Genomic DNA, 27,524 nt, shown 5'->3' with positions numbered 1-27,524 from the left:
CGGATTATGTACAAACTACAACATTGCATGCAACAGAGATAATCTCATTCATCCTTGTCTCAAAAATGCACAATCAAATCTGGCTAATAAACAACCAAGTCAAAGTACTCCTGCAATGTTCGCACCCCATGCAATTCGTCAAGCACACATCGTATCTTATAAGTCATTCTGTCCAAACCACAAACCACCCTTCAATAAAAGACAAGGTTGAAAGTGAAAGAAAAAAAACAAAAGCAAAAATAGCACCAAATCAATCTCAATGGGCAGCAATGGCTCTCCAAATACTCTTCATCTTCGACTCCTTGACGGGCGACTCTTCACGCCTATGTCGGCGTTGAGAGCGAACCTCCCTCGAGTCCTTGGACCGCCGAGAAGAACCCTCAGGCCTTCTTTCGCGCTCCTCTCGTTCCACCTCACGATCACGCTCACGCTCACGCTCTCTCTCCTTCTCCCTGGATCGACCATGCTCGGCCGTCGACGAGCGGCGCAACTTCCTGGTGTCAGTGCGCTCAAGACGGGTCTCTTCCTCGCGGCGTTCTTCACGTCGTTCCTCGCGGCGTTCCTCACGGCGTTCTTCACGTCGTTCCTCGCGGCGTTCCTCACGGCGCTCTTCGCGTCGGGAAGTAGATCCACTCGAACGGCCACTGGAACGACCATTAGAATGCCTGTCTTCGTTCTCCGCACGTTCATGACGGCTACCACTGCCAGTGCTGTGGCTAGTCGATGAGCGACGCAGACTATCGACAGGCGGGGAAGCCTTGGTGGCATTCACGCGCAACGGAGGCCCATTGGTATCCGATTTGCCTTCTGTCATGTACCGCAGGAAAGCACGAGGCTTACTTGTTGGTGCGGATGATGATATCTGTTTAGACGAGGAAGTCCTGGTCGAGCGAGCTCGCTCAATGGGCCGGCTGGGTGTCTCTGAATCGCGACGCCTGGGCCTGGGTTCAGCGACGACAGCCTCTGGCTCCAATTCTCTCACCTTCTCCTTGGCTGAGCTCTTCGAGCGCCTTGGTTTCTCGGAGACGGGGATACCGCTGCGCTCGCGCTCCTCAACGAGGGCGCGCTGCTTGCGCTGGATTTGGGCTTTCTCGTCATGTTGACGTCGTGCTTCTTCCAGTGCCTTTGCCCAGCGGTTGGTGAAAACTCCTCGTTCGCTCTTCTGGCGTTGGAGTTGATCATGGCGCCCATCGGACGATGTCTTGGAATGTTGGCGTTCGCGCTCCATAGGGCGTTCGCGCTCTGTAGGGCTGCGTCTCTTGCGGCGCCGAGAGTTGCGGCGCGCTGCGGCATCTCCACCTTCTTCGGGGGATCCTTCAGGAAGAGGCTCAACGTCGATCATCTCCACCTCCGGCTGGGCTGCTGCCGGTGGCACGAGATATTCGGTCGCTACTTCGTCACTAGCAAGGGCAGGGACTGGCACGGGGGCGGCTTCAGGTTCGGCTGGTGGGGCGTCTTCGGGAAGGTCTCTCGCAGCTTCTGGCTCAGAGACGGGTTCCTCTGGAGATGTTTCGGGCACAGGCTCTTCCATTGGAATCTCGACTGGGACAGCAGTTGGCTCGGGCTCAGCTGTCTCAGCTGCAGCCTCCGGAGCTGCCGGCTCGACCGGAGCTTCTTCAGGTGCTGGGGCCTCCGCTGGAGCAGCTTCGGGGACAGGTTCCTCAGGCATTGGCTCGGGGGCAGGAGCTTCCTCTGGGATCTCTTTTGGCGCCTCCTCGGGAGCAGCTTCCGGCTCTGGTGCTGCCTCCGCGGGTGCATCGGCGACGGGCGCTTCTTCGACTGGCGCTTCCTCGGCTGGAGCAGGGGTCTCCTGCACAGCTTCAGCAGCTGGCTCAGCAATTTCCACTTCTGGTGTGGGAAGCGCAGGTTCCTCGGCGGGAGCCACCGGGGTACTTTCAGGCTCCGGCGCTGGTGCTGCCTCTTCAGGAGATAATTCGACCATCGGCTCTTCCTTAGCAGGCTCTTCAGAAACGGGTTCCTCAACAGGTTCGGCAGCAGGCTCGGCCACTGGTTCGGGGGCGGGCTCAGCAGCGGGCTCAGGTGTGGGTTCGGGTGCCGGAGCTTCTTCAGCTGGAGGTTCCGGGGCAGCTTCCGCAGCAGCCTCAGCTGGGGCCTCCTCCACCGGGGCCTCTAGGGCAGCAGGCTCATTGACAGGCTCGGGCTCAGGTGTGGGTTCGGGTGCCGGAGCTTCTTCAGCTGGAGGTTCCGGGGCAGCTTCCGCAGCAGCCTCAGCTGGGGCCTCCTCCACCGGGGCCTCTAGGGCAGCAGGCTCGTTGACAGGCTCGGGCTCAGGCGTGGCATCGACGGCCGGTGGTTCTTCAGCAGCGACGGGCTCGGCGGCTGGAGCTTCATCAGCAGCGGGGGCTGGCTCTGCCGCAGGTGTCTCTTCGGCTTGCTTTTCCTCGACCGGCTCTTGAGCAACAGCAGCTGGTTCTTCCGCAGGAGGGGTCTCCACGATAGGGGTAGGTTCTTCAACAGGAGCTGGTGCTGCGTCTGCTGGAGCTTCCTCGGCAGCAGGTTCTTCGGCAATCTCCTCGAGGGGTACCTCTTCGATTACTTCAGACTGAGGTTCAGGCTCAGCTACAGACTCTGGCTCTGGCTCAGCCGGTGCTTCTTCAGCAGGCGCTTCTTTGGGAGCCTCGACCGCTTCGGGCTCAGGGGCAGCTGGTTCCTCGGTTGGTGTGGGTTCCGGCTCTGGTTCCTTCGCAGGTTCCTCAGGAACCATTTCCTCCTCTGCTGCTGGCGGAGCGGGTTCAGGCTCCGCTGCTACCTGAGTCTCTTCTGGCTTTGACTCCACCTCTGCTTCTGCTGCCAGTTCGCTCGCTTCGGGTGATTCTTCAGGAGCTAATTCTGGTGCTGGGGCTTCGGGCTCGGGGTCAGCTTCTGGCTCTGGGTTAGCCGCTTTGCCCTTCTTCTTTTTCTCTTTCTTTTTCTTTTTCTTCGATCCCTTTTCCTCCGCGGTTGGTTCCTCTGCCGGGGCTTCAACTGGTGCTGGTTCCTCCTGTAGCAGATCCTTTGCGGGGTTTTCGGGCTTGGCTTCGGGTTCTGGCGCTGGCTCTGAAACTATCACCGGTTCTGGTTCTAATTCCAGTTCTTTTGCTGGCTCTGCCTCAGGTGCTGTTGCTGGCTCTGCCTCAGGTGCTGTTGCTGGCTCTGCCTCAGGTGCTGTTGCTGGCTCTGCCTCAGGTGCTGTTGCTGGCTCTGCCTCAGGTGCTGTTGCTGGCTCTGCCTCAGGTGCTGTTGCTGGTTCTGCCTCAGGTGCTGTTGCTGGCTCTGCCTCGGGTTCTGGCTCTGCTGGCGGTTCTGGCGCTGGCTCTGCTGGTTCTTGCGCAGGAGGGGCTTCAGCAGGTTCACCTGCGGGTTTCTCGGGTTCGGCTTCAGTTTCAGGCGCAGGCGCGGCCCCGGGCTCTGCTGTTGATTCTGGGGCTGGCTCTGGGTCCGCTCCCTTACCCTTCTTCTTTTTCTTCTTGTCTTTCTTCTTCTTTGATGCTGACTTCTCCTCAACAATTGGCTCTACTGCTGCAGGCTCTTCCGGGGCGGGAGTTGCATCAGCAGGCGATTGTCCCTCTTCAGTCGTGGCAGGTGAGTCATCCGCTTTGGGTTCTGGCTCTGCTGGAGCCTCGTCTGGTTGGGCTTCGGGTGCCGGGTCGGGTGCCGGGTCTGAAGCTGCGCCTGCGCCTGCGCCTGCATCGGGGCTGTCGTCATTGCCATCTGCAGGGGCATCATCGACCGGTGGTGCAGATTCGCCTTCATCTTGAGCCTCCTCGGCGGCCTCTCTAGCAGCAGCCTCTTTCTCGGCTGCTACCTTTTCGGCGTCTTCTTCTGGGTTGCATTCTGGAAATTCGTCATCTGCCAACGCTGTCAGTGAAGATGATACTAACATAGAAAATAAGCACTCACCATCATTGCCGGTTTCACCATCTTTCTTGGTGTCCTTACTAGCTGGTGCTGCCTCTTCGGTACCTTCTTCGGGCTTTGCATCGCCCGCGGGCGCCACATCCTCTTCGGGTTTGGGGTCTTCTTCAGACTTTGATTCCCCCTCTGGCGTCGCTTCATCTGCAGGTTTCTCGTCTTCTGCAGCGGCGTCTTTGGGAGCTTCGGGATTCTCTCCCTCAGGAGCTGGTTCTTCGGCAGCAGCAGTAGCAGAATCATCCTTGGGCTCCTCGCTTGCTTCTGGGGCAGCTTCTTCAGGTGCAGCTTCAGCTGGTGGCGCAGCCTCTAGATCTAAGATAAATGGTCAAGAGCTGACTCGGAAGATATACCAAGAATTCCTTGACGATCAACCTCATCGTCTATAGAAATATGTACTCACCTGTAGGCTCAGTGGCCGTGGCATCATCTGGCGAAGCACTTGGCTCCGCTACAGGGGCTTCTTCGGGGTCAAGGCCCTTTTCAGTTTCGGTAGTGGGCTCATTGTTGTCCTGGTTTTGGCCCTCGGTCAGATCGGTGGATGAATAGGTGATAGGGTAAAGTGAGAAAGAAGAGGTTTCATAGTTATATGTCTGGTATTGACGGGTGACGGGCTGATATGTGAACTCTGGGATTGCTGCATACTTGTACGACATCCTCAACAGCACCTGCCGCCGGGTCAGGGGCAGGAATATCGATGAGGTCTTTGTTCTCAATATCAGGGGGTGTAGAACCGACTGGAGAACGGTTGGTAGCGTTGTTCTTATTATTCTTCTTCTTTGCTTTCTTATTAGCCATAATACTCGATTAATGACGTATCATATATCGTGGCCAGGCGAATGCTGACTGGCGCGTGATGGAATAGTCGGAACAATAGGAAAGTGACAGGCCGGTTGTCGGGCTCGCGCTGCACGGAAAAATGGGCCGGCAAGGAAGAAGGTAACAGGGACAAAAGATACAAAAGATTGAGAATTGAGGAGTGTAAGACTGGGCAAGGTACTCATGTATTAGAAGACCAAAAGGGAAAGGAAGGATATGCTTGTTTCTGTAGTGACACAAACGCTGCAATTGGACAGTTGTTGGTGAGGCAGCGTATAATAGTTCGCTCGCTGCCCGGTCGGATAGGACGACAACAAACCGCATCACGGGTCTTGGGCCCTGAACGTCATCAATGAACTGCCCGATGGTGTTAATTGTCATTGGGCCACGTTGATTCTTAGGTCTCCATTCTCGACATGAAGTTAGGCCCGGTGGTCAGTTAGAGCCGGGTGAAAGCAGTACGATTCCCCACCCGCAGGAATAGCTGCAGGACCAAGCAATAATGGTGAGATGGGATTGGAAGATTGGGGAGCACATCGGTCAAGATAGGAAAAGCAGTGCTGCAGCAACATGGAGAAAATAGGTTGGAAGTGGGGGTAGCCACACGAATGAGTTGAATTGAATTGAAACGAATTTTATTTTATTTTTGCTGTTTGGACCTGGGAACAAGTACTCCGTAGGTACGGAGTACACGATGATTAGGATAGAAAGGAACTGAAAGAAACGATTGAACCCGAAGCCACGAAGCCTGTGTGTCTCAGTATGGAACTGTATGGGAAATCGAAGAAGTTCACCCATTTCTGCCCAACGTCGGCAGCAGCGGCATATGCAGGCCCTTCACCGTGGATTATGGATTAATCTCGAAAAGGAACTGTGGCAATTGGAATCCGCAATTGGATTCCGCAATTGAAACCCCCCTGCCACCTTTTTTTCTTCTAATTTTCGGCTTCATGGGTCAAATTGAAAAGGCGGAACGTGTTGGATGGAGTCAATAATGGGGTCGTGGGTAGTAGTGAATCCACTCTGGACACCGACACTTCAGAATCAATAATGATAGTCACATTGGGAGCACACTCTGTGCCACTCAAGTACCACGTAAGGGAGCAGTTGAATTGGCGATGTAAATCTGCAGCAATTGAAACAGCAATACAATTATGCAGTGAGTATCGAGTATGGAGTACAACGAAAAAAGACCTGGAGACCTGGAGACAAAAAGCGGGATACGAGTTTCAGTAGTCAGGTGATACCAACACAACATCGGACTTCGATTTTATTTTTTGACAACATTTGTAATATTGTACTATTCTTCGATATTTCGAGTAGATTTCAATTCAATCCATTGCACTGCACTGCACTGCAGTCGATCATTATTGTTGTGTGATCTTCGGGCATGTTAACTGCCACTTAGCCACTCCTAAAACAACACGTCCACCCAAGTCCTGCACAGACGCTAACCACTTTGTGCATACTAAGTTACTAAGTCCCCACGACTATCTGCTGGATGGATTTCTTTCCAATGTTATAGTGTACAGTTTCGTCACTGGGTCTCTTCTTTCCCCTCTACGTTGTAAATAGCGACTATGTGTTCATCTAACTTAGTGTACTTTATACCTAAAAGCGCAGGTAAAAACTAACGCCAGCAATCGAGTCCAAAAGCAGCTGCATGCATGCCTAGGCCAAATGCGTGTTTTTTTTTTTGGCGGACCATCTCGGTTCTGGTTTACAGGCTCTTTCCGATATGCTGTACTTCCTGATACAAGTCCTCAGCCAGTTGTCAAATTCATAGATGAGGAGGTCCTCTATACCCAATTTCATGCAGCGGGCCGAGCATCCATGTTGTGTCGCCTGTGGTTGGTGAATAAAGGCTATCCTCGAGATGAACCCGTGTCATTTTTAGATCTGATTGCTAGGTCTGATCCTATTATCGGGATTGGGTAAGGAGCACTGATTGAGCAATGATTGTGTATATTGCACAATATCTCATTTAGATGGGTAGAACTATCTTATTGTTTTGCCGGTTGCTGATCCTTTGTCGATCAAGAGATAGACCTCAAAATAGCAAGCTTCATTTGATCTCTAAAATTACTAGCGAAATGACAAGTCGTCCCAAGTATAGCTTTGATACGTTGCCGGCATCGGACCTCGTAGATTACAATGTATCTGCGAGAAAACGCAAGAAGTTAGAAAGTAGTAGGGGTACAGCCCCTCCAAGCAATTCAAACATCGGCTGGATCGCGTGGGCCAGTACGGAGTAGACCCGTCTCCAACGCATAATCCCCTCAATCACAGTGATCTCCCCCTCATGGATGCATTCGATGTTCGTTGGAGGCTTTCGCTAGTAAATAATATAAAGTGATGGCCCTATGATTGGCTGCCCTGCTTCTCTATGCAGATTCAGAATTACATGCATCACAACTTAGATTTTATGGTTCTATAGTCTTACGGCGTGAGTGAATTTGGGTAAGTCGTACTTTGGTCAATTGGTAATCCGATGCTCGGAATCAAAGTCCAGACTGGCATGGCAAGGCTATGAAAATCAGTTGACTATATACACTCTACTATAACAGCGTGGCGCAATGTAACATCATACGACTATAAAATGAGGATCAATATAATTGACGCTGAAAATGACCGCTTTCGAGGCCAGTAACGGCTGCCTTTCCACCTGTAGCTTTGAATGTTCCTAGGAATCATTGATAGGAGTTACATACCGCCGTTCACATAACGAATGCTAAGATCTCAGGTACACATTCCAAGGTTTGCTCGATGAGAATCAAATCCCTTATATACTTTAACAAGCGATGCCTTAGTTGCATAAGCAGAGGTCTTAATTAGGTAGCTGTGAAACTACATTGCGATGCGCTATTAATTACCTACATGTTTATGCAATCAGTTGTCTTAATATTATGTCTTAGTGCTTATATCTTGAAACGCTCCGAGGTCAGTTGGGCTCCCGAATGGCCTGTCTTAATGATCACAAAAATCTTGGAATCGTTTAAATGCCCTCACATTGGATGATAACGGCAAATATCTACCCAAAGATATCGCTTCTGGACAGATCATTGCACAGTAAGGAGAGTGTTCAGCCTTTGCCAATTTCAGGTGAGCCGTTTGGAATGACGCTTGCGTATAACACCTCTGGAAAATGATACTTTATATTAATTGAGCGGAAATTCAATTTAGGACCACCGATTTCTATTTGTTTTTTCCAAATCAAGCTACAGTTTCCCACGATGATTACATATTGCAACCATCAATTGTAGTATCGCCATCAAGAAAGGCACTCTTTGAATGTCCGGCTACTTCAAACACGTCTTCTCAATCTATACCAAAGGTTACACGGTGCTAATTTTATATGTTCTGCTTGCTAATTTATGATACGATGCGAGTCGAATCACAGAGACCATTCTTTGGTGCAATTATAGAGGAACTATGCCGACCTGTCCTATAAAATTCAATACTTATCATCCTAATCACCAGACGAGCCTGCCTCGAAAGTAAGCGTGATACTATGCATTATCCAACTATTTTAGCCTTCTTGTTCCTCTTCACTTTAGGGGTAAGCATCTATCATCAGGCGGACCCATCCAATCAAACAAACCAACGATGACTCTGTGTTTTTCTTCAGGCCTTTTGTATAGAGTCTCCCATCCCCGTCTATGAAGTCGTAGAGCTATAATGGGACGTTTATGTCTTCCACGGTGGCCCAACTATACAGCTCAACGGCACGGTATAATAGATTTGAAACCAGCTTACCAAACATAACCCAAATATATCAAACGAGTTTCCAATACCAGAGAACCCTTATGGAAACCATAGCCACGGGCCTCTTGCGGTCGAATATGACGAAGGCCCACGTATCGGCGGCGGTCGATGGCATGGAGCCGGTATAGACCCTATATGGATGGAGTTGTTTTTTTGCGAAGGATTTGTGGACGACAGAAAAATGGCCCAGGGTCTGGTTCCTGTGGGTGAGTCAGCTGTTCGTGGATTGCTGCTATCTGGTGGTGCAATGATGTGAGTGCTGGTTTTTGATTTATTCAAACATTCGACGCTAATAGCCCTTGAAGGATCACGAAGATAAGACATTGGATGGTTTTGGTAGTATTGCAGACGAGGCACAAGAAGTTCTGGTGTATTGTCAACACGACGGGATGTGTGCTGGGCAACAGTGCTATACTGATGGATGGAATGTGATTGTTCGGAGGGATACTGACCGCTGTTAGTAGTAGTTATGGCAGTCATGGCATATACATGAAGACGTTCAAATGGATGAGGCATTAGCAATGTATGCTGGCATCCCTTAAATTGTACGGCATTCCGTTCTCATGTAAGGTGATATTTTGATAAGCTTTAGTGCTCAGCTGCAATCAAACTCATAGCAATGTAATGGAGATAGACGTCTATGAACCTTGAAGTGTGGGTATCATTTTTGACTCTACGACAGGCCTGGTTCCTGCAGCTATAAGGCAAAGCCAATATTTATAATGCAGACAGACACCCAAAGACGAAACGGCAAAGTTAAGAAACAGGCTGAGCACGAATATGGAATAGAGGGGTATGAATAGGGTCATTTTCATGAGAACGTATGTGCAAGTATAGAGACCAAGGTTGACACGGCACCAAGGGGGCACAATCAGTTGAGCCTTTGCCTCAACGCTGAATATCAAATGTAACGTTTTCAACGACAGCTCATGAGCGCATGTGCGCGTCCAAGGTCTTTCTCCATTTAGGGCCATAAACCCTCATTAGGAAGATGACGGAACTGCTTGCGAAGCTGACCAGGCCGAGGATAGTGAACAACCATCCATTGCCTATTCCACCGATTATAGGAGCAGTGACGAGAGAGCCTACACAGGAGAAGATGTTTCGCATGAAGTTGTTGAGGGCTACGCCCTCAGAGGATTTCTTTGGCATAAATTCTGTCAGCATGGTGGTTACCATACTGAAGATGAGCATGGAACCCATGCCAAAGAAAAAGTTCGCGATCATCTGTGAGATTGTTAGCGGATCTTGCTAGATGTTCCGAGACTTTATAACATACCGGCACAAGCCAAAAGACGCCCTTCTCCGCCGCCCAGCCATACCAGATCAGTGCTGCTGGATAAAGAAAAGCGCCAAGCCAAGCGTTCTCACGCATGCGGTCCTCTGGACGGAGGATCAATCTACCTTTTTCGTCGATTCGGTTTGCTTTCCTTGCCTCCCGTTGCATAATGCTATCCATCCATTTTCCACCAAAAATGCTGGCAACCATATAGCCCAGAGAATTTGGAATGTAGAGCAGACCAACAATGATGGTTGAGAAATTGTATGGCGCTTTTCCAAAGGTTTCCTCCACGCTGACATTAAGAACGTACAAGGAGCCGAATGCGATACTGGCGTAGTACACACTGAGAAGGACGGGAAGGAACCGCAGATATAGGATGATCTTGAGCGGATCAATGAAGATTATTTTCAATCTCTTTAGCCACCTCGCCGTAGATCGAGCAACCTGTCGTGAAGAGACTCGGCTCAACGGGCGGCTGATCGTAATATCTTCGTCGTCAATTTCAGGCAGCGCAGGCTTTTGGACGGTCAACGTTTCAGGAAGGGCAAACAGGATAAAGATAAGTGTGAGGGCACCAAACGCCGCAAGAAACCACATGGTACTTCGCCATCCCCAGCGCTGGGCCAGGAGGCCGCCAATGATGGGCGCGAACAACGGCCCACACAGTGGGCCCAGATAGAAGATACCCATGGCGCGCCCTCTCTCCCTGGACTCCCAGAGATCGGCAATGGTGCCAGCGCCAACTGCCTGAACTGAGGCCGAAGCACCACCGCTCAACATCCGCATCACGATCAGCATTGCAATAGAGGTCGAGATGGCACAAAGGCAGTTGAAAACCACAAAGAGAGCGAAAGAAGCGAGATATATGGTACGTCGTCCAAGTCGTTCACTAAATGATGACCACCATAGTGGAAAAATGGACATGGCTAACATGTACAATGCAATTGACAGATTAGTGATAGTAGTCGTTGTATTCAGCTCCTTCGAGACTTGAGATAGTGAGGCTGAGAGATTGATTAGATATGACCCGAACGCCAAGGATTGAATGGAGAACTTACGGAAAAATATCGAGCTACCCATTGGCGCTGTGGACCCAGCGAGAGCGACGATAAACGTGATGAACCATTTCATTTTTCGGGGATATGTTTTGGGATTCTCGACCTCTGCCACCAACGCCAGTTGCCCGAACAGTCCCCTACGCTTCAGTCGCGAAACTTTAACCGCAGGGCCAATCTCTGTCAACTGGCGTTGTAGTTGTGGGTGGATATCCTCTGGGTCATGATTTCCGTCTTCATCACCGTGAATGCTAGAGGTTTCCGATTGTGAACGAATCTCATGATCAATCTCTGACTTTACGTCGGCTGCGATTGTCGACTGTTCTCCACTGCCGGAAGATGATGTAGGTAAAGCCGATGCGACGGCATGGTCTTTCTCAGATATTCCATGCATATTAGACTTATTTGTCGTGATGATATGAATGATTACGGAAGTTGGTTTGAGTCAATGAAGACCCAAACGAGGGACTCTTTGCCGTCAAAAATGCAGTCCCTCACGATCGTCCACGTGAAACGTCGACGCTGATCAACAAAAGCCGAGATTTCTTAGCCGATAAGCATCAATAGCACTAAATCGTAATCAATGTTGCAAGACTGCACAGAATTAAATGAGAAGAACCTGTTTGAAATGTTAGTACTTTTGCAAAGCTAGTTGCGGGCAGTCACTTTACCCAACAGAGAAGCGTTCCTTCCTGTGAAACTGAGCGAAAAAAGCCAATGACGGCAAGTATGAAGAAGTCGAACCGAAATGGATTCTCTTGTAAAGATCGACCAGATCAAGAAAAACGTTTATTGCCTTCGAAGAAAGCTTTTCTGGAGAAATTCTGGTCTGCATGCAGAACACCGACAAGGCCCGATAACCACCGAGTCATTGTAATATCCTATCGCTGGATTAATATCCGAGAGGGGTACAAATCTTTTTTGACCCATAATTTGCCTTCAGAGGAACAAGGGCCTGCAGAGCCAGTCATGGTCGAGAGTCGAGTCGAAGACGTGGTGCCGGTCTTCCGTCGGCAAACTTAAGTGGGCCCGAGGCCATTGAAGTGTTGCAAGGTACGGGGTATTGTTGCAGTGAAACATCAAAAACAAGCAAAAAATGGCATCAGAAAGATCTTGTCAGTCACAATAGTTCAAGCTCCCGTTTACAGTTGCGTGATGCTCAGAAAGTTCATCCAATCTGTACTCCGTATGACATTGGAACTGCAGGGGACTGACAGCTTGGTGAACCAATCTCTACCCCAGACTCCCGTATCTTGAATTGGTTTTGTATAAATCGACTGCTGACATGATGGAGTTCAATTCAATCAATTTAATTCCATTCAGATCAAAATGATATAGATCGACCCCGCGACCTGATCGCTCCAGCTGCAAGGAGGTGGATTAATAAGCCTCGCGAGATCAAATGGCACAAAAAGACGGTGTGTCCTTTAATCGACGCAAAAGCAGAACGTCCCTTGAATACCAAACGTCTCAATATCATAAGCAACAATGAGCGTCCCAGTGCATACCATCGACCCGAAGGAGGTCCAGACTCACCTATCCCAATACAAAGGCGACAAATATGTCGAAGGCTGGGCCTCACTTTGGGACAAGGGCGACAAGCTCCCTTGGGACCGGGGTTTCCCCAACCCAGCTCTGGAAGACACGCTCATCAAGCAGCGCCCGACGATTGGCGCCCCCGTCACAGATGCCGGTAGACGGAAGGCCCTTGTCCCCGGCTGCGGGAGGGGTGTGGATGTCCTCTTGCTTGCCAGCTTTGGCTACGACGCCTATGGCATTGAGTACAGTGCTTCTGCCATTGAGGCTTGCAAAAAAGAGGAGAAGGAAAATGCCAGTTGGTATCGCGTGCGGGACCAGTCGGTCGGCACCGGTAAGATCACTTGGGTCCAGGGCGACTTCTTTGACGATGCTTGGTTACAGAGCATTGGTCTGCCTTTAAATTCTTTTGATATTATCTATGATTACACAGTATGTGTTCTCCACGTCCACCAATGTGGAGCAATTGCCAATCTTGAGATTTGATCTTCTATTTTTGTCTATCTCATTCTAATCATCTTACAGTTCTTCTGTGCTTTGGAGCCGTCATTGCGACCCAAGTGGGCGCTTCGTCATACCCAGCTTCTTGCCCCTTCGCCAGCGGGCAACTTGATCTGCCTCGAGTCTCCCCGTCATAAGGATCCCCAAGCTGCGGGACCTCCATATGCCTCATCGTCAGAAGCATACGTGGCACACTTGAGCCACCCGGGCGAACAAGTGCCCTACGATGCCAAGGGCGCCGTCAAGCACGAACCTCTGCGGGCACCAAGTAAGAATGGCCTGGAGAGAGTGGCATACTGGAAGCCAGAGCGCACACACGAGGCAGGCCAGGGTGAGAACGGAGTGATCCACGACCGGGTCTCGATCTGGCGTCGCCGGAACTAGTGCCGAAAAGGCACGGCAAAACAGACATAGATAAACAAGACATGCAAAGTCAGAGGCCTTGATGGGGCCGAGACAACAAATGGTATTATATATAAATTTGAGTAGCTTATGACTTCTTCACAAGGGCATTGTAATGTTCGCCGAGTCCGTATGTATGACGGTAGTATGCGAGCCAGATCACGCGTTTGCGCTTTTCCTCCTCATCAAAGCTTTCGCCGGAGTCGATCTTCTCCATCCGCCCGTCGCTCTGCACAACATTGATTTCAAGGCCATATGCCCGAGCAATGGCCTGCAGCTCCAGCTGGCCTCCCCACTCGGCAGTCAGTTTGATCTTCCGCGTGTACGACTCCAAAGGCTCCTCCATGAATGCTTCGAAATCCTCTTTATGTTCCGTGATGAAATCCGCTGCGACGGCCCGAACGGCTCGGTAGCCGTCATGTTGTGGGGATGCGACAGTGTCGATGCGTGACTGGGTCGACGACTGGAGGACGATTCGGCTTGGGTCCGGCCGCAAGCCGAGCCCAGACTCATCGAGCTGCTTGGCAACGGCTGAGTAGAGACAGTGGCCGTCTGGTGTCACTTCGACTTCTTTCAAGCCTAGCTTCTTGAAGACAGCGTCCATGACCTCTTGTTCATTGCCTCTGTAGTTTGTTTGGGTTGCTGCCTCTTCTGCTGCAGCGGCTGATTGGGCGGCTTGCTCGGCTGCTCGGCGGGCGAGACGAGCCTTTTGGCGATTGGGCTTTTTAGTGGAGGGCTCTGAGGTAGATTCGGCTTCTGGTTTTGGTTCTGGTTCTTTGGGTGTCTCGGGTTGGTCCTCGGTCGGTTGATCATCTTCCAGACTGAGATCTTCGAGTCCTTCCACTGGATCTCCATTCAACCCCGCAATTTCAGCCTGTTGTTTGTCGGACAATTCTTGCTGCATTCGGTCGCATTCATCGTTGACGCCTTTGCGAGTTTTCTTGGTTGCGGATTTCTTTCTTTGCGTGATGCGCCCTTGGAGGTCTTTTTGTTCTTTCCGGTGCTTTGACAGAAGTTCCTCCATGATTTTGACGCAGACGGCTGACGGTAAGCTGCAAGTCTAAAACAAATATATTGAGAGACATGCAACACGCCAAAACATCCTTGTCCAAAGACCCCGCGAAACCCTGATTATGCAGCCCTAACTAGAGACCCAATGTGGCTTAGTAGAGTTTATGCGGTACAAAGATGTTCCGACACCGAGCCTCGGCCCATGTCGTAGATGGCCGAGACTCGGCCTTCGGGTATGGAGGGGAAGGTGCGACAGTATTAAAGCATACATAGTTATCTTAATTCTTTAGTTAATCGTTCTATACTCCATTCTCCATCACATCTTTATAATGGATTCAGCAAGTTTATTCAATGTTCAGGGCAAAGTAGTGCTGGTAACTGGCGGAGCCAAAGGTTCGTGAATCTTTCTATCGTTTGATTTATTGGATGGCTCTGATTTGTCAATCGATCTAGGAATTGGTCGCATGATCTCGGAGGGCTATGTCACAAATGGCGCGACCGTCTACATCTCGTCTCGTGATGCAAAGGCCTGTGAGCAAGCCGCCAAGGAGCTCAACGCATTGGGCAAGGGCAAAGCCCATGCTATCCCAGCCAACTTCTACAACTTAGACGACGTGAAGAAGCTGGCCGAGGAGCTAGGCAAGCGCGAAGGCAGTAAGTATCTTAAGCCGTATCTGACAGGTATCGCCTCCGTACTAACGCGCTATCTTCCTCTAGAACTTCACGTCCTCGTTAACAACTCCGGTTCGAACTGGGGTGCCCCTTACGACGAATATCCCTCCGAAGCCTTCACACGAGTCCTCACCCTCAACCTGCACCGAGTCTTTGACCTGACACAGCTCGTCACACCACTTCTTGAGAAAGCGGCTACCCCCGAAGACCCATCCCGTATCATCAACATTGGCAGCATTGATGGGCTTCGTGTTCCCTCCCTCGAGACATTCGCATACAGTTCCAGTAAGGCCGGACTGCATCACCTAAGCCGTGTGCTCGCCAACCACCTGGGCAAGCGAAACATTACGTAAATATCTCTGTTGTGCTTCATTCACATTGCATTCGACTAACACGGTTTGCAGCTCCAACACCTTGGCCTGCGGACCTTTTGAGAGTAAGATGATGGCCGCTACATTGAAGTCATTCGGCGAGACTATCAAGGCCGGTGTGCCTCTGGGTCGTATTGGAACCCCGCAGGATGTGGCTGGTTCTTGCTTGTTCTTGAGCAGCCGTGCTGGTGCGTATATTAATGGCTCGACTATCGCAGTTGATGGTGGAAGTGCTATTGCTGCCAAGCTGTAAGAAATTGATAGGAATGTATATAATTGTGAATATCCATGGATGGCCTCTACAATAATATTGATTGTTGTACACGCATTCGAGAATTTTCTTTTTAATATATATATAGATTTAAATGGGGCTCAAGACTATATCTTGTTTTGTGTGGATCAACTCACTCGGGGTAGAGCTTCCCTAACTAACATTCCAGTATACGGCTGGAACTTGCCCCAGCATCTGAGTCATTTCTCAGTCCGGAGTAATAAAGAGGTATGTATATATTCAAATGGCGCGCCCTAACTTTTACTTCGGAAGCATCATTGAACTGTCCACACTTGCCTTTTGCCCCTCAAGATCAGCGGCAACATAATAGTGGAGCTTATCAAGCGGCGACATCATTGTGGGAATGCCGTCATTGTTCTTCTTTCCCACTTCCTAATTTCTTAACAAGATTCTTTGCTATCTATATTTCATCCTGTTTAAAGCTTTTCATCAACTATCTACCTGGAACTTGTCTCATTGTTACCCCCTGCCCAAATATTCGATCAGATCACGAGGATCGGAACGGAATTGGCTAAGTCTTTATACAACAGACCTATCACAGCCCTCCCACAACGTCTGGACTTGCTGTTTTTGAGTCCCCAGTTTGACCCGAAATAGTCGGTGTGGACAAGGTACCCCCCTGCGCGACGCACAATTGAATTTCGGATCGTGCACTTCCCTTTCTACTCTACCACAGATCATGAGCTCGTCAAATGGGCGTACCGGATCTGGCTCCATTGACCCTTATTCCAATGCCGACGTCTACTATGGTGCTGAGGATACCCTCAAAAATTTTAGACCGAGAGGCCGTGCTTTCTCTGTGGTAAGCAGCCATTTTCGCTTGTGTGGGTGGTACCCCGCGGAGGTACAACTAGCTTATCTTTTGCGATCTACAGGGATTGAACGACGCCAGCCGCGGCGACATCAATGAATTCTTGGGAAATTTGCCTTCACGACGTGGTAGTCACGGTACGCTTTACTACGTCACGTTCTCGGGGTTTTTAAGGCAGACTAGCTGATGGAAACGGACAGATGAGGCGTCAGGACAACCTCGCAAGTTCCTCATCGAGGTGGAGGAGACACTCCAAGCTCTCTTGAAACAAGAAGATACGGATAGTAATATGCAGATCACCATTGAGGATGTCGGACCGAAGGTTTGTGTTAGCCAAAATCGATGCCCCCAAAAACGACTGCTAACTGTAATAAAGGTGCTGTCGGTCGGAACTGCGGCATCATCCGGTTACAATCGAGTCGATGTGCGGGGCACATACATGCTCTCCAACCTTCTTCAGGAGCTCACAATCGCCAAAGATTACGGTCGCAAGCACATCATCCTTGATGAAGCACGTCTCAGCGAGAACCCCGTTGCACGACTCTCCCGTCTTATCAAGAACTCATTTTGGAAAGCCCTCACAAGGCGTATTGATGGCCATAACATTGAAGTGGCCGGTAGAGATCCTAAAGATTGGACGGATGATCCTCGGCCACGTATCTACATCCCGCCAGGTGCTCCCGAGCAATTTGACTACTATGCGCAGATTGCAAAGGACCACCCCGAGCTGCGTCTCGATGTGCAGATGCTCCCCGCTGAGATTACACCTGACTATGTCATGCAGCTTAATGACAAGCCAGGTCTTCTGGCGCTTGCCATGCAGAAGAAATTCAACGAAACAACCGATAAGACCGAGTTAGTCGGTGTGCCATTCGTGGTACCAGGAGGTCGCTTTAACGAGCTTTACGGCTGGGATAGCTACATGGAGTCCCTGGGCTTGCTCGTCAGTGACCGCGTTGATCTCGCTAAAGGTATGGTCGTCAACTTCTGCTTCGAGATTAAGCACTACGGCAAGATCCTCAATGCCAATCGGTCCTACTACCTCACACGCTCGCAGCCCCCATTCCTGACTGACATGGCACTGCGTGTCTATGAGAGAATTAAGACCGAGCCCGATTCAAAGGAATTCTTGCGCAACTCCGTCCTTGCTGCCATTAAGGAGTACCACAGTGTCTGGGCTTGTGCGCCTCGCCTCGACCCAGTGACAGGCTTGTCTAGGTATCGCCCCGAAGGCTGGGGCGTACCGCCTGAGACCGAGCCCTCCCACTTCGTGCACATTCTTTCTCCATACGCCGAGAAGCACGGCATGACATTCGAGCAGTTTGTCAAAGCATACAACACCCGAACTATCGTCGAGCCCGAACTCGACGAATATTTCATGCACGATCGAGCTGTCCGTGAATCTGGCCATGACACCAGCTACCGTCTAGAAGGTGTGTGTGGAAACCTCGCCACAGTCGATCTCAACTCCCTGTTGTACAAATACGAAGTCGACATTGCGCGTATCATCCGTGTCCACTTCAACGACAAGCTCCCCATCCCGTCCGAGTTCCGCACCCCTCTCACCAAGGATATCGAGTTTGAATCCTCGGCCGCCTGGGACCGCCGCGCACGCAAACGCAAGCAGACAATGGACAAGCTCCTGTGGGATGCCGAGAAGGGCATGTTCTTCGACTACGACACAGCGAAACAGCAGCGCCAAGAGTATGAGACCGCGACAACCTTCTGGGCGATGTGGGCGGGTCTCGCGTCGCCCCAGCAAGCTGCCGTGATGGTTTCCAAGGCTCTGCCCCGCTTCGAAGCCTTTGGTGGCTTGGTCTCTGGTACAGAGGAGTCGCGCGGTGCCGTGGGCTTGGAACGACCCAACCGGCAGTGGGATTACCCGTATGGTTGGGCGCCGCAGCAGATGCTTGCCTGGACGGGTTTCCTACGCTACGGGTACCAAGAGGAGGCTGAGCGACTGGCATATAAGTGGGTTTATATGATTACCAAGGCGTTTGTGGACTTCAACGGCGTTGTCGTGGAGAAATATGATGTCACGAGGCCTATTGACCCGCACCGGGTCGATGCCGAGTATGGTAACCAGGGCACTGACTTTAAGGGTGCGCCGCGAGAAGGGTAAGTTCTTCTAATTTCTATGTTTCGTCTCACCTGCTAACTTTGTCACGCAGCTTTGGCTGGGTTAACGCCAGTTATGTCTACGGATTGGAGATTCTCAATGCCCACATGAGACGTTCTTTGGGCACAATCACTCCATATGAGACATACCACAAAGCGGTTGTTGCCAACGATGCATACTGATTAGACTGACGCCAGGCTTTCGTTGTACCTGTGTGAGCGAATACAAGTTGGATCGGAAAAAATTAGAAGCTACTAGTCGAGAATAGGATTTTGGATATCAGCCTTCATTGATAGTTTTCACTCAGGCGCTGCGTTCTTTTAAAATGGGAAATGAAAAAAAGAGTACCGTGTATTTGTCTCTTGCAATATTTAGTTTGTGCCGGGAAATAGATTCTAGCTGTTCGAGCTCCTGGTAAGTGATAACCCCTTAGCCCTGAAGTACGTACTGGTAAACTATAGGCCGAAGACACCCAGCACCACAGCCCGAAAACAAGCGAAAATAAGCCGGCGGAGGCCTCGGCAGAGCTGCGTGTTCCCGACCGAAAGATGAAAGTGTTTTAGGTATCCCGACTTGCTAAGGCGTCATCGAAGTGGGCTCTCCGCATGAGAGATCGCATCGATAATATGACGGGCGAAGGGTCCCTGAATTTCCCGATGCCGTTCTCGTGGTTTGGGGAACTGGGGAGCTGTATGCATTTATTTCGGGATAATCAATAATTTCTCGTTAAATCTCTACATTTATTGCTCTATGAACTGGCTCTATATATTGGTCGGTTCAAATATTGAGACTTCCAATATTGACTTCAAAAAAATTGTAGGTATATATGGGTACACAGCCTGTATGAAGATCGATGTTGTGCATCCAGAACTTTTATTACATGTACTTAGAAACCAAATACACCGTTTCAGCTAGCAGACCTAATCTATAGTTTCTGATCTGCTAGTAGGCAGTCTTATCGATGTTTACTCTCCCCATGCGGTTAGTTTGGGGAGCTGAATTGTGCCGAGGTCCAACTTGCAGGGTGGCTTTGAGTCATTTCCCTTTTTTTCTGGGATATATCCATTGTTATTGGATAGAGGTCATTTGAGGAAGTCATTTCTTCCGGTCCGATTTCGTCTACGTACTAGGGGCGGCAAAATGTCCATATATGGAGTGAAGGATGCAAAGATGGTCGGATAGAGCCTTGGAGATATGAGAGGGCGAAGAGAATCCTTAGCTCAGAGATACAAGCAAGCGGACATACTTCAAATCCGTTAATATCAATCTAAATCAAAGATCGAATTAACTGAGCTGGGAGAAGTGTAAATAACATTGAATCTGCATATAACAATGAATGTGGTTTGTATGGGATCTAAGGATTGCCCGGTGGATACCCGCCGAATACCGGGGCATGACAAAACAGCAGGGGTGACTCAGGCAGATATTTAATTTTCCAGGGTCAGTTCTTCTCCGCATTTGCAGTAAGCTAAGAGAATAGTTTATTGTTTCACGGACAAGAAGTCAAAATGTTGTATTGACGGACAATTATATTGCTCGTTTGCCTCCATAAGGCTATAGCTGACATAGTCCGAATGTAGTTGAAGATTCACGTGAAAATTACCATACTATGTATTGTAGCTGTACTGGCATGTGTCTTCGACGTCATCCGCTTTCCGGCAGTTCTTTTTCATTTTTTCATTTCAATAACACTGAGTAAAGTTGAAAGGATGGAAATAGCTGGAGTATTGTGTTCTCCTTTTCAAATTGAGATGCCGATGGGTTTTTTCCCTTGTTGCACAATATTCATGGACCATTTGCAGTCAGCAGTGGCAAAGCGATGTCCCATTAGACCGAGGATCAACAGAGCCTGGATCCTCTCTTCCGAACCCAGTTATACCCGCCTTCCGTCTTTCGGAGCACTTTGCCTGTGAAACATTGGTCGAGTTGGAACAGTAAGAGAGTACCTAGGCATTGAGTGTATTGGTTGTAGTCCCGGTGAGCCGAGCGTTTACCGATACTCCAAGGCTGTGACGCATTGTGAAGGTTAAATAAGTACCCCGGGTTTTCTGGCTTGTGATCGAGTTTTATTATTATTATAGCTTGCCTTTCTGCTTTTGCTTCACTTTCTCCAACCTCCTTTTTTGCTCCTGGCATTGTCTATACTTGGACTAGCTTTGGAACAGACGTGACATTTGCACGCCTGATTATAAGATTTGATTGTATCTGCACCCTTTGTTCTGTATTATACCAAAAAGTCATCATGGGTCTGCACGAAGACGAAGACCGCCAGTTTGCGGCAGAAGTTCAGGCTGTTCAGAACTGGTGGAAGGATTCTCGGTGGCGCTACACCAAGCGGCCTTTCACAGCCGAGCAGATTGTGGCCAAGCGTGGTAACTTGAAGATCGATTATCCATCCAATGTGCAAGCGAAGAAGCTCTGGAAAATTGTTGAGTCAAATTTCCAGGTAGGTGTTGGCCGTTCTTGGCTGTGGTCCACCCTATGTAGAAATATGCTAACCCTTCAATCCATGAATAGAACAAGCAGGCCAGCTTTACCTACGGCTGCCTCGAGCCTACCATGATCACTCAAATGTGCAAGTTCCTCGATACTATCTACGTCTCTGGTTGGCAAAGTTCGTCTACCGCTTCCTCTACCGACGAGCCATCACCCGATTTGGCGGATTACCCCATGGTACGTTGCATACGGGCTATTAAAAAAAAGGTGGCCACATACTTACATAGGATCCTATAGGACACTGTTCCTCGCAAGGTCAACCAATTGTTCATGGCACAGCTCTTCCATGACCGGAAACAGCGCGAGGAGCGTATCACCACTCCCGCTGGCCAGCGTGTAAACGTCGCGAACGTCGACTACCTGCGACCCATCATTGCCGATGCCGACACCGGTCACGGTGGTCTGACTGCCGTTATGAAGCTGACCAAGCTGTTCGTTGAGCGCGGTGCCGCCGGTATTCACATCGAAGACCAGGCCCCCGGCACGAAGAAGTGCGGTCACATGGCCGGCAAGGTTCTCGTCCCTATCAGCGAGCACATCAATCGCCTGGTGGCCATCCGTGCTCAGGCAGACATCATGGGCTCTGATCTTCTGGCCATTGCCCGTACCGACTCTGAAGCCGCCACCCTCATCACATCTACTATTGATCACCGTGACCACGCCTTCATCGTGGGCTCAACCAACCCTAGTATCCAGCCTCTCAACGACCTGATGGTCGCTGCCGAGCAATCTGGCAAGAACGGCGCCGAGCTGCAGGCTATTGAAGACCAGTGGACCAGCCAGGCCGGCCTCAAACTCTTCAACGAGGCTGTGATCGACGCCATCAACAGCGGCGACCATGCCAACAAGAAGGATCTCGTTGCTCGATACCTCACTGCCGTCAAGGGCAAGAGCAACAACGAATCCCGCGCGATTGCCAAGAGCATCACCGGAGTCGACGTCTTCTGGAACTGGGATTCCCCCGCACCCGTGAGGGCTTCTACCGCTACCAGGGCGGCACCCAATGCGCGGTCAACCGCGCCATCGCATACGCACCCTTCGCCGATCTCATCTGGATGGAGAGCAAGTTGCCCGACTACAATCAAGCCAAGGAATTCGCCGATGGCGTGCATGCCGTGTGGCCCGAGCAGAAGTAAGTTCTTTTTCCCCTCTACGCTCCTGTTCTTCCCGAATTTTCTGCGTGTCTCCACTACCCGTGATCCGCGGTGTCAATATTTATTTGAGTTATTAAACTAACATCTCCACCCAGACTTGCGTACAACCTGTCGCCTTCGTTCAATTGGAAGAAGGCCATGCCTCGCGACGAGCAAGAAACGTACATCAAGCGTCTTGGTGAACTCGGATACTCGTGGCAGTTCATCACCCTGGCGGGTCTGCATACTACTGCGCTGATCTCGCACCAGTTTGCCAAGGCGTATGCGCAGAATGGTATGCGCGCTTATGGCGAACTTGTCCAGGAGCCGGAGATGGAGCAAGGCGTTGATGTCGTTACGCACCAGAAGTGGAGTGGTGCTAACTATGTTGATAATCTGTTGAAGATGGTCTCTGGTGGTGTTAGTAGTACTGCTGCTATGGGTAAAGGTGTGACTGAGGATCAGTTTAAGAACTGATTTTGAGTGCTCGTGTTGATACCCTTATGGTTTTGGTTTTATATGTATGATCTTTTGTCTGGCGTTTTCCTGTTAACCTTGTTCAATACAATCTTGATTTGATCTCCTGCTAGTATGGTCTTGTGTGGATATGACCAATTGCATTTGCGTGGAAAATCAGGAAATCAAAGTACAATGTCTCTATGTATGAATGAAAATGAGCTTGACGATCGTCCGCTATGATGCTATTTAAACAACTCGGGAAACAAATACGGAATATAGTATCTGTCAGGTTCTAACCAACCCCTGTCAGTATGAACCCCACTCTCGGAGTCGGAGTGATTCATAATCCTGTCAAAACTCCCAGATGAAGAAATCCTTGCAAATGCCGATCGTCTTAAAGCGGGGAGTTGTAGATCGTGTGAAGCCGCGGTTCACAGCATATGTACCTTCATGTTCGCAATTTGTACATTTGGTCAGATGAACGGCATTCACCATTGTATACATTATGTGGCTTGGAGACACATGGCGTACAAATATTGTATATGATCTGCAAAGATAATTCAAGTCCGATCAAATCCCGAAAAAGTAGAAAATACCAGGAAGAAGAAAGGGGTTGAATTGCACGGCGGAGGATTGGCCCGAACTGTAAAACGAGACCGAGCATGTGCGGAGACGAGCTAAGGTTAAAGTCCCTTACCATTTCGACTTTCTGTTCTTCTACTAAAGAAGCTTCTAACGCTCTTTTCGAATTTATATATTTTGGTTTCAAATATATTCATATCTTATCTTACTTTTCATAATGACTGATCTTCCTGAACTGCAATTTACCTCGCTGGACGAGATCCCCGCGCGCATCTCCACTACGCGCAAGGCATTTTTGGAGCGAAAGACCCGTGACGTCGAGTTCCGTCTCGTTCAGCTCCGCAAGTTATACTGGGCGTGAGTACCGGGTACCTGCATACTGTGCAACTTGCAGATCATACACTAACCGTCTTCCAGTATCAAGGATAATGAGGAGTTGATTTTCCAAGCCTGCGAGAAGGACCTGAACAAGCCTCGTTTCGAGACGAATCTCGCGGAGAGTCAATGGCTTCTGAATGACATTGTTTTCACCACGCGTAACCTGCACCAATGGGTTAAGGATGAGAAGGCCACGGATATCGATCTCGCCTTCAAGTTCATGAACCCTAAGATCCGGAAGGACCCCCTTGGCTGTGTGCTGGTCATTGGGTGAGTTGCCCCCCCCCCACGCGCGCATGGAAACGTTCCAAAGTTAATAATGTCTTTCCATATAGTGCCTTCAACTTCCCCTTCCAGCTCACTCTCGGCCCCGTCATCGGTGCCATCGCCGCCGGTAACACTGTCGTGATTAAGCCCAGCGAAAATGCGCCCCGCAGCGCAGCTGTCATGCAGAAGATCATCGAGGCTAGTCTCGACCCCTCGTGCTACACGATTGTCCAGGGTGGCATTCCAGAGACACAGGCCTTGCTCGCCGAACGATGGGACAAGATCTTCTTCACCGGTGGTGCCAACGTCGGACGGATCATCGCCAAGGCGGCCGCTGTGCACTTGACCCCCGTGGTCCTCGAGCTGGGCGGTATTAACCCGGCTATCGTCACCAAGTCCGCCGACCCCAGACTCGTCGCTCGTCGCATGCTTTGGGGTAAGCTCTTGAACGCCGGACAACTCTGCACCTCGCAGAACTACCTGCTCGTCGACAAGTCACTTGTCCCGCAGGTTGTCCAGGAATTCAAGAATGCCTACAAGGAGTTCTACCCCGACGGTGCGAAGAACTCGCCCGATTACTCGCGCATTGTGAACGCGGCTTCGTTCGCCCGCCTTAAGGGTATGCTTGATGGTACCAAGGGCAAGATCCTTATGGGTGGTACCATGGATGAGAAGGAGCTGTTCATTGAGCCTACCGTTGTGCAGGTCGACTCCGTTGAGGACTCTCTCTGCACCCAGGAGAGCTTCGGTCCTTTCATCCCCATTCTGCCCGTGGAGAACTTGGATGAGGCCATCCAACTCGCCAACGGTGTTCAGAGCACCCCGCTGGGTCTCTACCCCTTCGGTAACAAGGCCGATGTCGAGAAGAGTAAGTTTTGGGTTTCGCATACCTTACTTTTTTGTTATCTAACATTTGTCCAGTCGTCTCCTCCACCCGCTCCGGTGGTGTCTCCTGCAACGACGCTGCTCTGCACATCCCCACCCTACCTTTCGGTGGTGTCGGCGAGAGTGGCTATGGAGCCTACCGTGGCCGCTCCAGCTTCGACGTCTGGGTGCACCGCCGCCCCATCACCTCCACCCCTAGCTGGCTCGAGTCCATCCTGGCCATCCGCTACCCGCCGTACGCCGGCAAGATCAGTACTTGGAACACCGCCAGCGCTCTCAGCCCCGACTTCGACCGTGACGGCAACAAGCTGACTCTCGGCTGGTTGCGCTACCTCCTCACCTTTGGCGGAGGCTCTGCCGCGTCTGGTGTAGGTAGAGCCGCTACTGTTGCTGCCAGTGAGTAAACGTTTCTTACTTCCCTTTTGATTTATGCAGATCCCCCCGCCCTCCTCAGTTATTCGTTCTTGCTCGTTTCATTGCGGCCTTGGGCTCTTCTCACCTGGTCCATCTCTAGATTGAGATAGTAAAGCCTGAGGTCTGCATGGCTCCATGTATCCCTTCTAAAAACCCGATCTTTGGCTGTTGGGCTATCTGGTTGAGACGGAGAACATAAACCTTTCCTTTCTTATATACCCCATGTTCATGTATTGGTTTAATCCTACACATTTCCCCACGCTGGATACCTCTCTCTTTTACAATTTCCTTTCATATTCATCTCCCTCGGGCGAAAACGAAGATACACTCATAATTTGTGAATATCAATGAATAGCTTCTGTTTTCTCCCCTTTTGTTTTCTCCACAAATGATATACTTGAAAGAAAACCTCTAACTAACTCGTAAATAGTTGCCTACGTCGTCCGACAAATTCTCGAACGCCGCGCTAAGCTCTGAACCCAAAATTGCGAACACTTGATCGACCCCATTTCATCCCAATATGTTGATCGAGTGGGGAGTTTGAGTTTGCGATTTGCCGATCACTCCTTGTATCAGCATAGGTGGGCTCGCACATGGCCCTGGACCGGTTTGGCGGAATGACTTCGGGATCTGTCTTGCTATTTAAAATATTTTATCATGTAATACGCTGTGTACTTTTTGGATATGCGATTGCTGGGTTGGGGTTTCTTCATTTTTCTTTGATTTTGTCTTTCATCTATGCGAATTGTAAAGTACGGACCTGTGATTTACTATATCTGATTAGTTTAGCGTCATGATATGACCTTCTGTAAGCTCCTCTTTTCACTCTCTTGTATTTCATTCAACCCCTCTACTTAAGCCAGGCATCAAAGTATGTCTCCAATTTCCGGGGGCCGAGCATAATACGCTTGCCAGTATCAATGTCACGCAAGTTGTGGAATGCTGGCAGCTCTATGATCCTACTTGTCATTAACGCTATTCAAAAGAAAGAAACACCTCTGGCACTCGAGAGTCACTTTCGAAGTAGGGGTTCTTTAACTGCAGATGCTGGTGCCCACCTGGGCAAACAGAGCGGCACACATGGGAGCAATCAAGATACCAAGTGATATAAGTTCTGCTTTATATTGTGATTTTTGATGGATTTTCTTGTTTATAATTCCAGAACAATCTCACTAGCTGAGACCTATGGTCGGTTAACAACTCAAGCAGGTATTCAATCTCACATCCAAAGTCGAGCTATCAACTGGGGCGAAGCATTTCCCTCGAATGTCTCTAGCCCAGCAACAAACTCATCCCATACACCCCTTGACGCCATAGGAGCATGGCTATATGCTTGCATGCCGGAATTCCGCATAATGTCTTCCAGTTGAGGAAGTAAGGTGTCCGCCGCTCGAGATTCCAGTTCTCGTTGAACAGCTCGACTGAATCCACCTTTCTCGGCATACCAGGCGGAATCTTCTTTGGTGACTCCGCTGATATAAAGATCAATGATCTTGGAATCGATGCCAGCCTTTCGAGCCGCTTCAACCGCCAGTCGATGTCCAATTGCTTCTGCCAACGGGAGAGCTAGTGGTGGATATCTCGGTCAAAACGTTTGCTGCGATGTTTTCCTTTGGCAGATTGCTGGAGTAAGGCTTTTGCCTCTGAAAATAGAGATATCTCGTGCCGACTAATAGGGCTACTAGGATCTTTCTGCGGCGGCATTTGATACCGGTCAAGCAATAGCTCGGATACGAGCCCTAATTTGAACATCAGTTTGGTTTCATGGCCATTAACCTGATAGACACATACGGATAGCCAGCACCCGCATATCACCTTCTGCGGTTGCTACACCACGCATTTCGAGCTGATACAATCAATGTTAATAGGACATATCTTTTCGTGCTAGGAAACGTGTTGGGGCACTTACCTCTAATTGAACAAGCTGATTGCGTTCGAAATGCCCTTGCCAACCACATCGCTCGTTCATGGCTTTAACACTCTTCTCAAAATGTCCCATCCCAACCGCTTTAAAAACAGTGGCTATATAATGCCGCACTCGTGGATTAATTTGGGTGTCTCGGAAGGCTTCCGCTGAGGATAGCAAGAACGGCTCTAGGACGGTGTACTGGGCTACGGAATGAAGAATCGGTAGGTTTTGGGTCCGGAACTCAATGACTGCTACCGGCTTGTCACCTTCTCCGGTGACCAGCCTGTTCCTGCTGAACCGATATGCGTTGAAGGCACAGAGCTTCAAGCACGGAATCACACAAGCTGACAGTATAAGAGTACCCACTGCGATGCGATAGATCATAACAATAAAATCCTGACGCTCGTTGTGTACCTTGGCCAAGTCACCGAGAAGGGCCAATTTGGGTAGGCGTAC

The 27,524-nt window shown here is 50.0% G+C and overlaps 10 protein-coding genes across 10 annotated transcripts; 6 read left to right on the top strand and 4 right to left on the bottom strand.

Annotated features, from left to right (window-relative positions):
* Positions 1 to 256: 256 nt before the first annotated feature.
* On the bottom strand, positions 257 to 5,109 carry N7529_003805 (PE repeat family protein; the record flags this gene model as incomplete). The annotated part of the gene is made up of 6 exons (XM_057239332.1): positions 257 to 3,057; positions 3,355 to 3,849; positions 3,901 to 4,224; positions 4,313 to 4,502; positions 4,555 to 4,646; positions 4,971 to 5,109. 6 exons carry the CDS (start codon positions 5,107 to 5,109, stop codon positions 257 to 259), a joined length of 4,041 nt encoding a protein of 1,346 aa, XP_057098627.1.
* Positions 5,110 to 8,674: 3,565 nt separating this feature from the next.
* Positions 8,675 to 8,954, top strand: N7529_003804 (uncharacterized protein; the record flags this gene model as incomplete). The annotated part of the gene is made up of 2 exons (XM_057239331.1): positions 8,675 to 8,695; positions 8,790 to 8,954. 2 exons carry the CDS (start codon positions 8,675 to 8,677, stop codon positions 8,952 to 8,954), a joined length of 186 nt encoding a protein of 61 aa, XP_057098626.1.
* A 466-nt stretch (positions 8,955 to 9,420) lies between these two features.
* Positions 9,421 to 11,224, bottom strand: N7529_003803 (MFS transporter; the record flags this gene model as incomplete). Its single annotated transcript, XM_057239330.1, has 3 exons — positions 9,421 to 9,720; positions 9,773 to 10,779; positions 10,834 to 11,224. 3 exons carry the CDS (start codon positions 11,222 to 11,224, stop codon positions 9,421 to 9,423), a joined length of 1,698 nt encoding a protein of 565 aa, XP_057098625.1.
* A 1,094-nt stretch (positions 11,225 to 12,318) lies between these two features.
* Positions 12,319 to 13,251, top strand: N7529_003802 (putative thiol methyltransferase; the record flags this gene model as incomplete). The annotated part of the gene is made up of 2 exons (XM_057239329.1): positions 12,319 to 12,798; positions 12,892 to 13,251. 2 exons carry the CDS (start codon positions 12,319 to 12,321, stop codon positions 13,249 to 13,251), a joined length of 840 nt encoding a protein of 279 aa, XP_057098624.1.
* Positions 13,252 to 13,357: 106 nt separating this feature from the next.
* Positions 13,358 to 14,293, bottom strand: N7529_003801 (deubiquitinase OTU2; the record flags this gene model as incomplete). The annotated part of the gene is made up of 1 exon (XM_057239328.1): positions 13,358 to 14,293. One exon carries the CDS (start codon positions 14,291 to 14,293, stop codon positions 13,358 to 13,360), a length of 936 nt encoding a protein of 311 aa, XP_057098623.1.
* Positions 14,294 to 14,609: 316 nt separating this feature from the next.
* N7529_003800 (short chain dehydrogenase/reductase family) lies at positions 14,610 to 15,576 on the top strand (the record flags this gene model as incomplete). The annotated part of the gene is made up of 3 exons (XM_057239327.1): positions 14,610 to 14,673; positions 14,734 to 15,301; positions 15,357 to 15,576. The coding sequence occupies 3 exons, from the start codon at positions 14,610 to 14,612 to the stop codon at positions 15,574 to 15,576; spliced, it is 852 nt and encodes a 283-aa protein (XP_057098622.1).
* Positions 15,577 to 16,294: 718 nt separating this feature from the next.
* On the top strand, positions 16,295 to 18,727 carry N7529_003799 (alpha,alpha-trehalase; the record flags this gene model as incomplete). Its single annotated transcript, XM_057239326.1, has 5 exons — positions 16,295 to 16,417; positions 16,491 to 16,563; positions 16,627 to 16,748; positions 16,803 to 18,544; positions 18,598 to 18,727. The coding sequence occupies 5 exons, from the start codon at positions 16,295 to 16,297 to the stop codon at positions 18,725 to 18,727; spliced, it is 2,190 nt and encodes a 729-aa protein (XP_057098621.1).
* Positions 18,728 to 20,787: 2,060 nt separating this feature from the next.
* N7529_003798 (isocitrate lyase 1) lies at positions 20,788 to 22,651 on the top strand (the record flags this gene model as incomplete). Its single annotated transcript, XM_057239325.1, has 5 exons — positions 20,788 to 20,991; positions 21,063 to 21,218; positions 21,279 to 22,010; positions 22,034 to 22,173; positions 22,291 to 22,651. 5 exons carry the CDS (start codon positions 20,788 to 20,790, stop codon positions 22,649 to 22,651), a joined length of 1,593 nt encoding a protein of 530 aa, XP_057098620.1.
* Positions 22,652 to 23,432: 781 nt separating this feature from the next.
* Positions 23,433 to 25,149, top strand: N7529_003797 (hexadecenal dehydrogenase; the record flags this gene model as incomplete). Its single annotated transcript, XM_057239324.1, has 4 exons — positions 23,433 to 23,572; positions 23,633 to 23,863; positions 23,929 to 24,728; positions 24,782 to 25,149. The coding sequence occupies 4 exons, from the start codon at positions 23,433 to 23,435 to the stop codon at positions 25,147 to 25,149; spliced, it is 1,539 nt and encodes a 512-aa protein (XP_057098619.1).
* A 1,229-nt stretch (positions 25,150 to 26,378) lies between these two features.
* N7529_003796 (uncharacterized protein) lies at positions 26,379 to 26,999 on the bottom strand (the record flags this gene model as incomplete). The annotated part of the gene is made up of 2 exons (XM_057239323.1): positions 26,379 to 26,739; positions 26,947 to 26,999. The coding sequence occupies 2 exons, from the start codon at positions 26,997 to 26,999 to the stop codon at positions 26,379 to 26,381; spliced, it is 414 nt and encodes a 137-aa protein (XP_057098618.1).
* Positions 27,000 to 27,524: the final 525 nt, after the last annotated feature.

Source organism: Penicillium soppii (assembly GCF_028829465.1).
Source record: "Penicillium soppii strain IBT 18220 chromosome Unknown utg000004l, whole genome shotgun sequence".
Taxonomy (NCBI): domain Eukaryota; kingdom Fungi; phylum Ascomycota; class Eurotiomycetes; order Eurotiales; family Aspergillaceae; genus Penicillium; species Penicillium soppii.
This window is presented reverse-complemented; position numbering and strand designations above follow the sequence as displayed.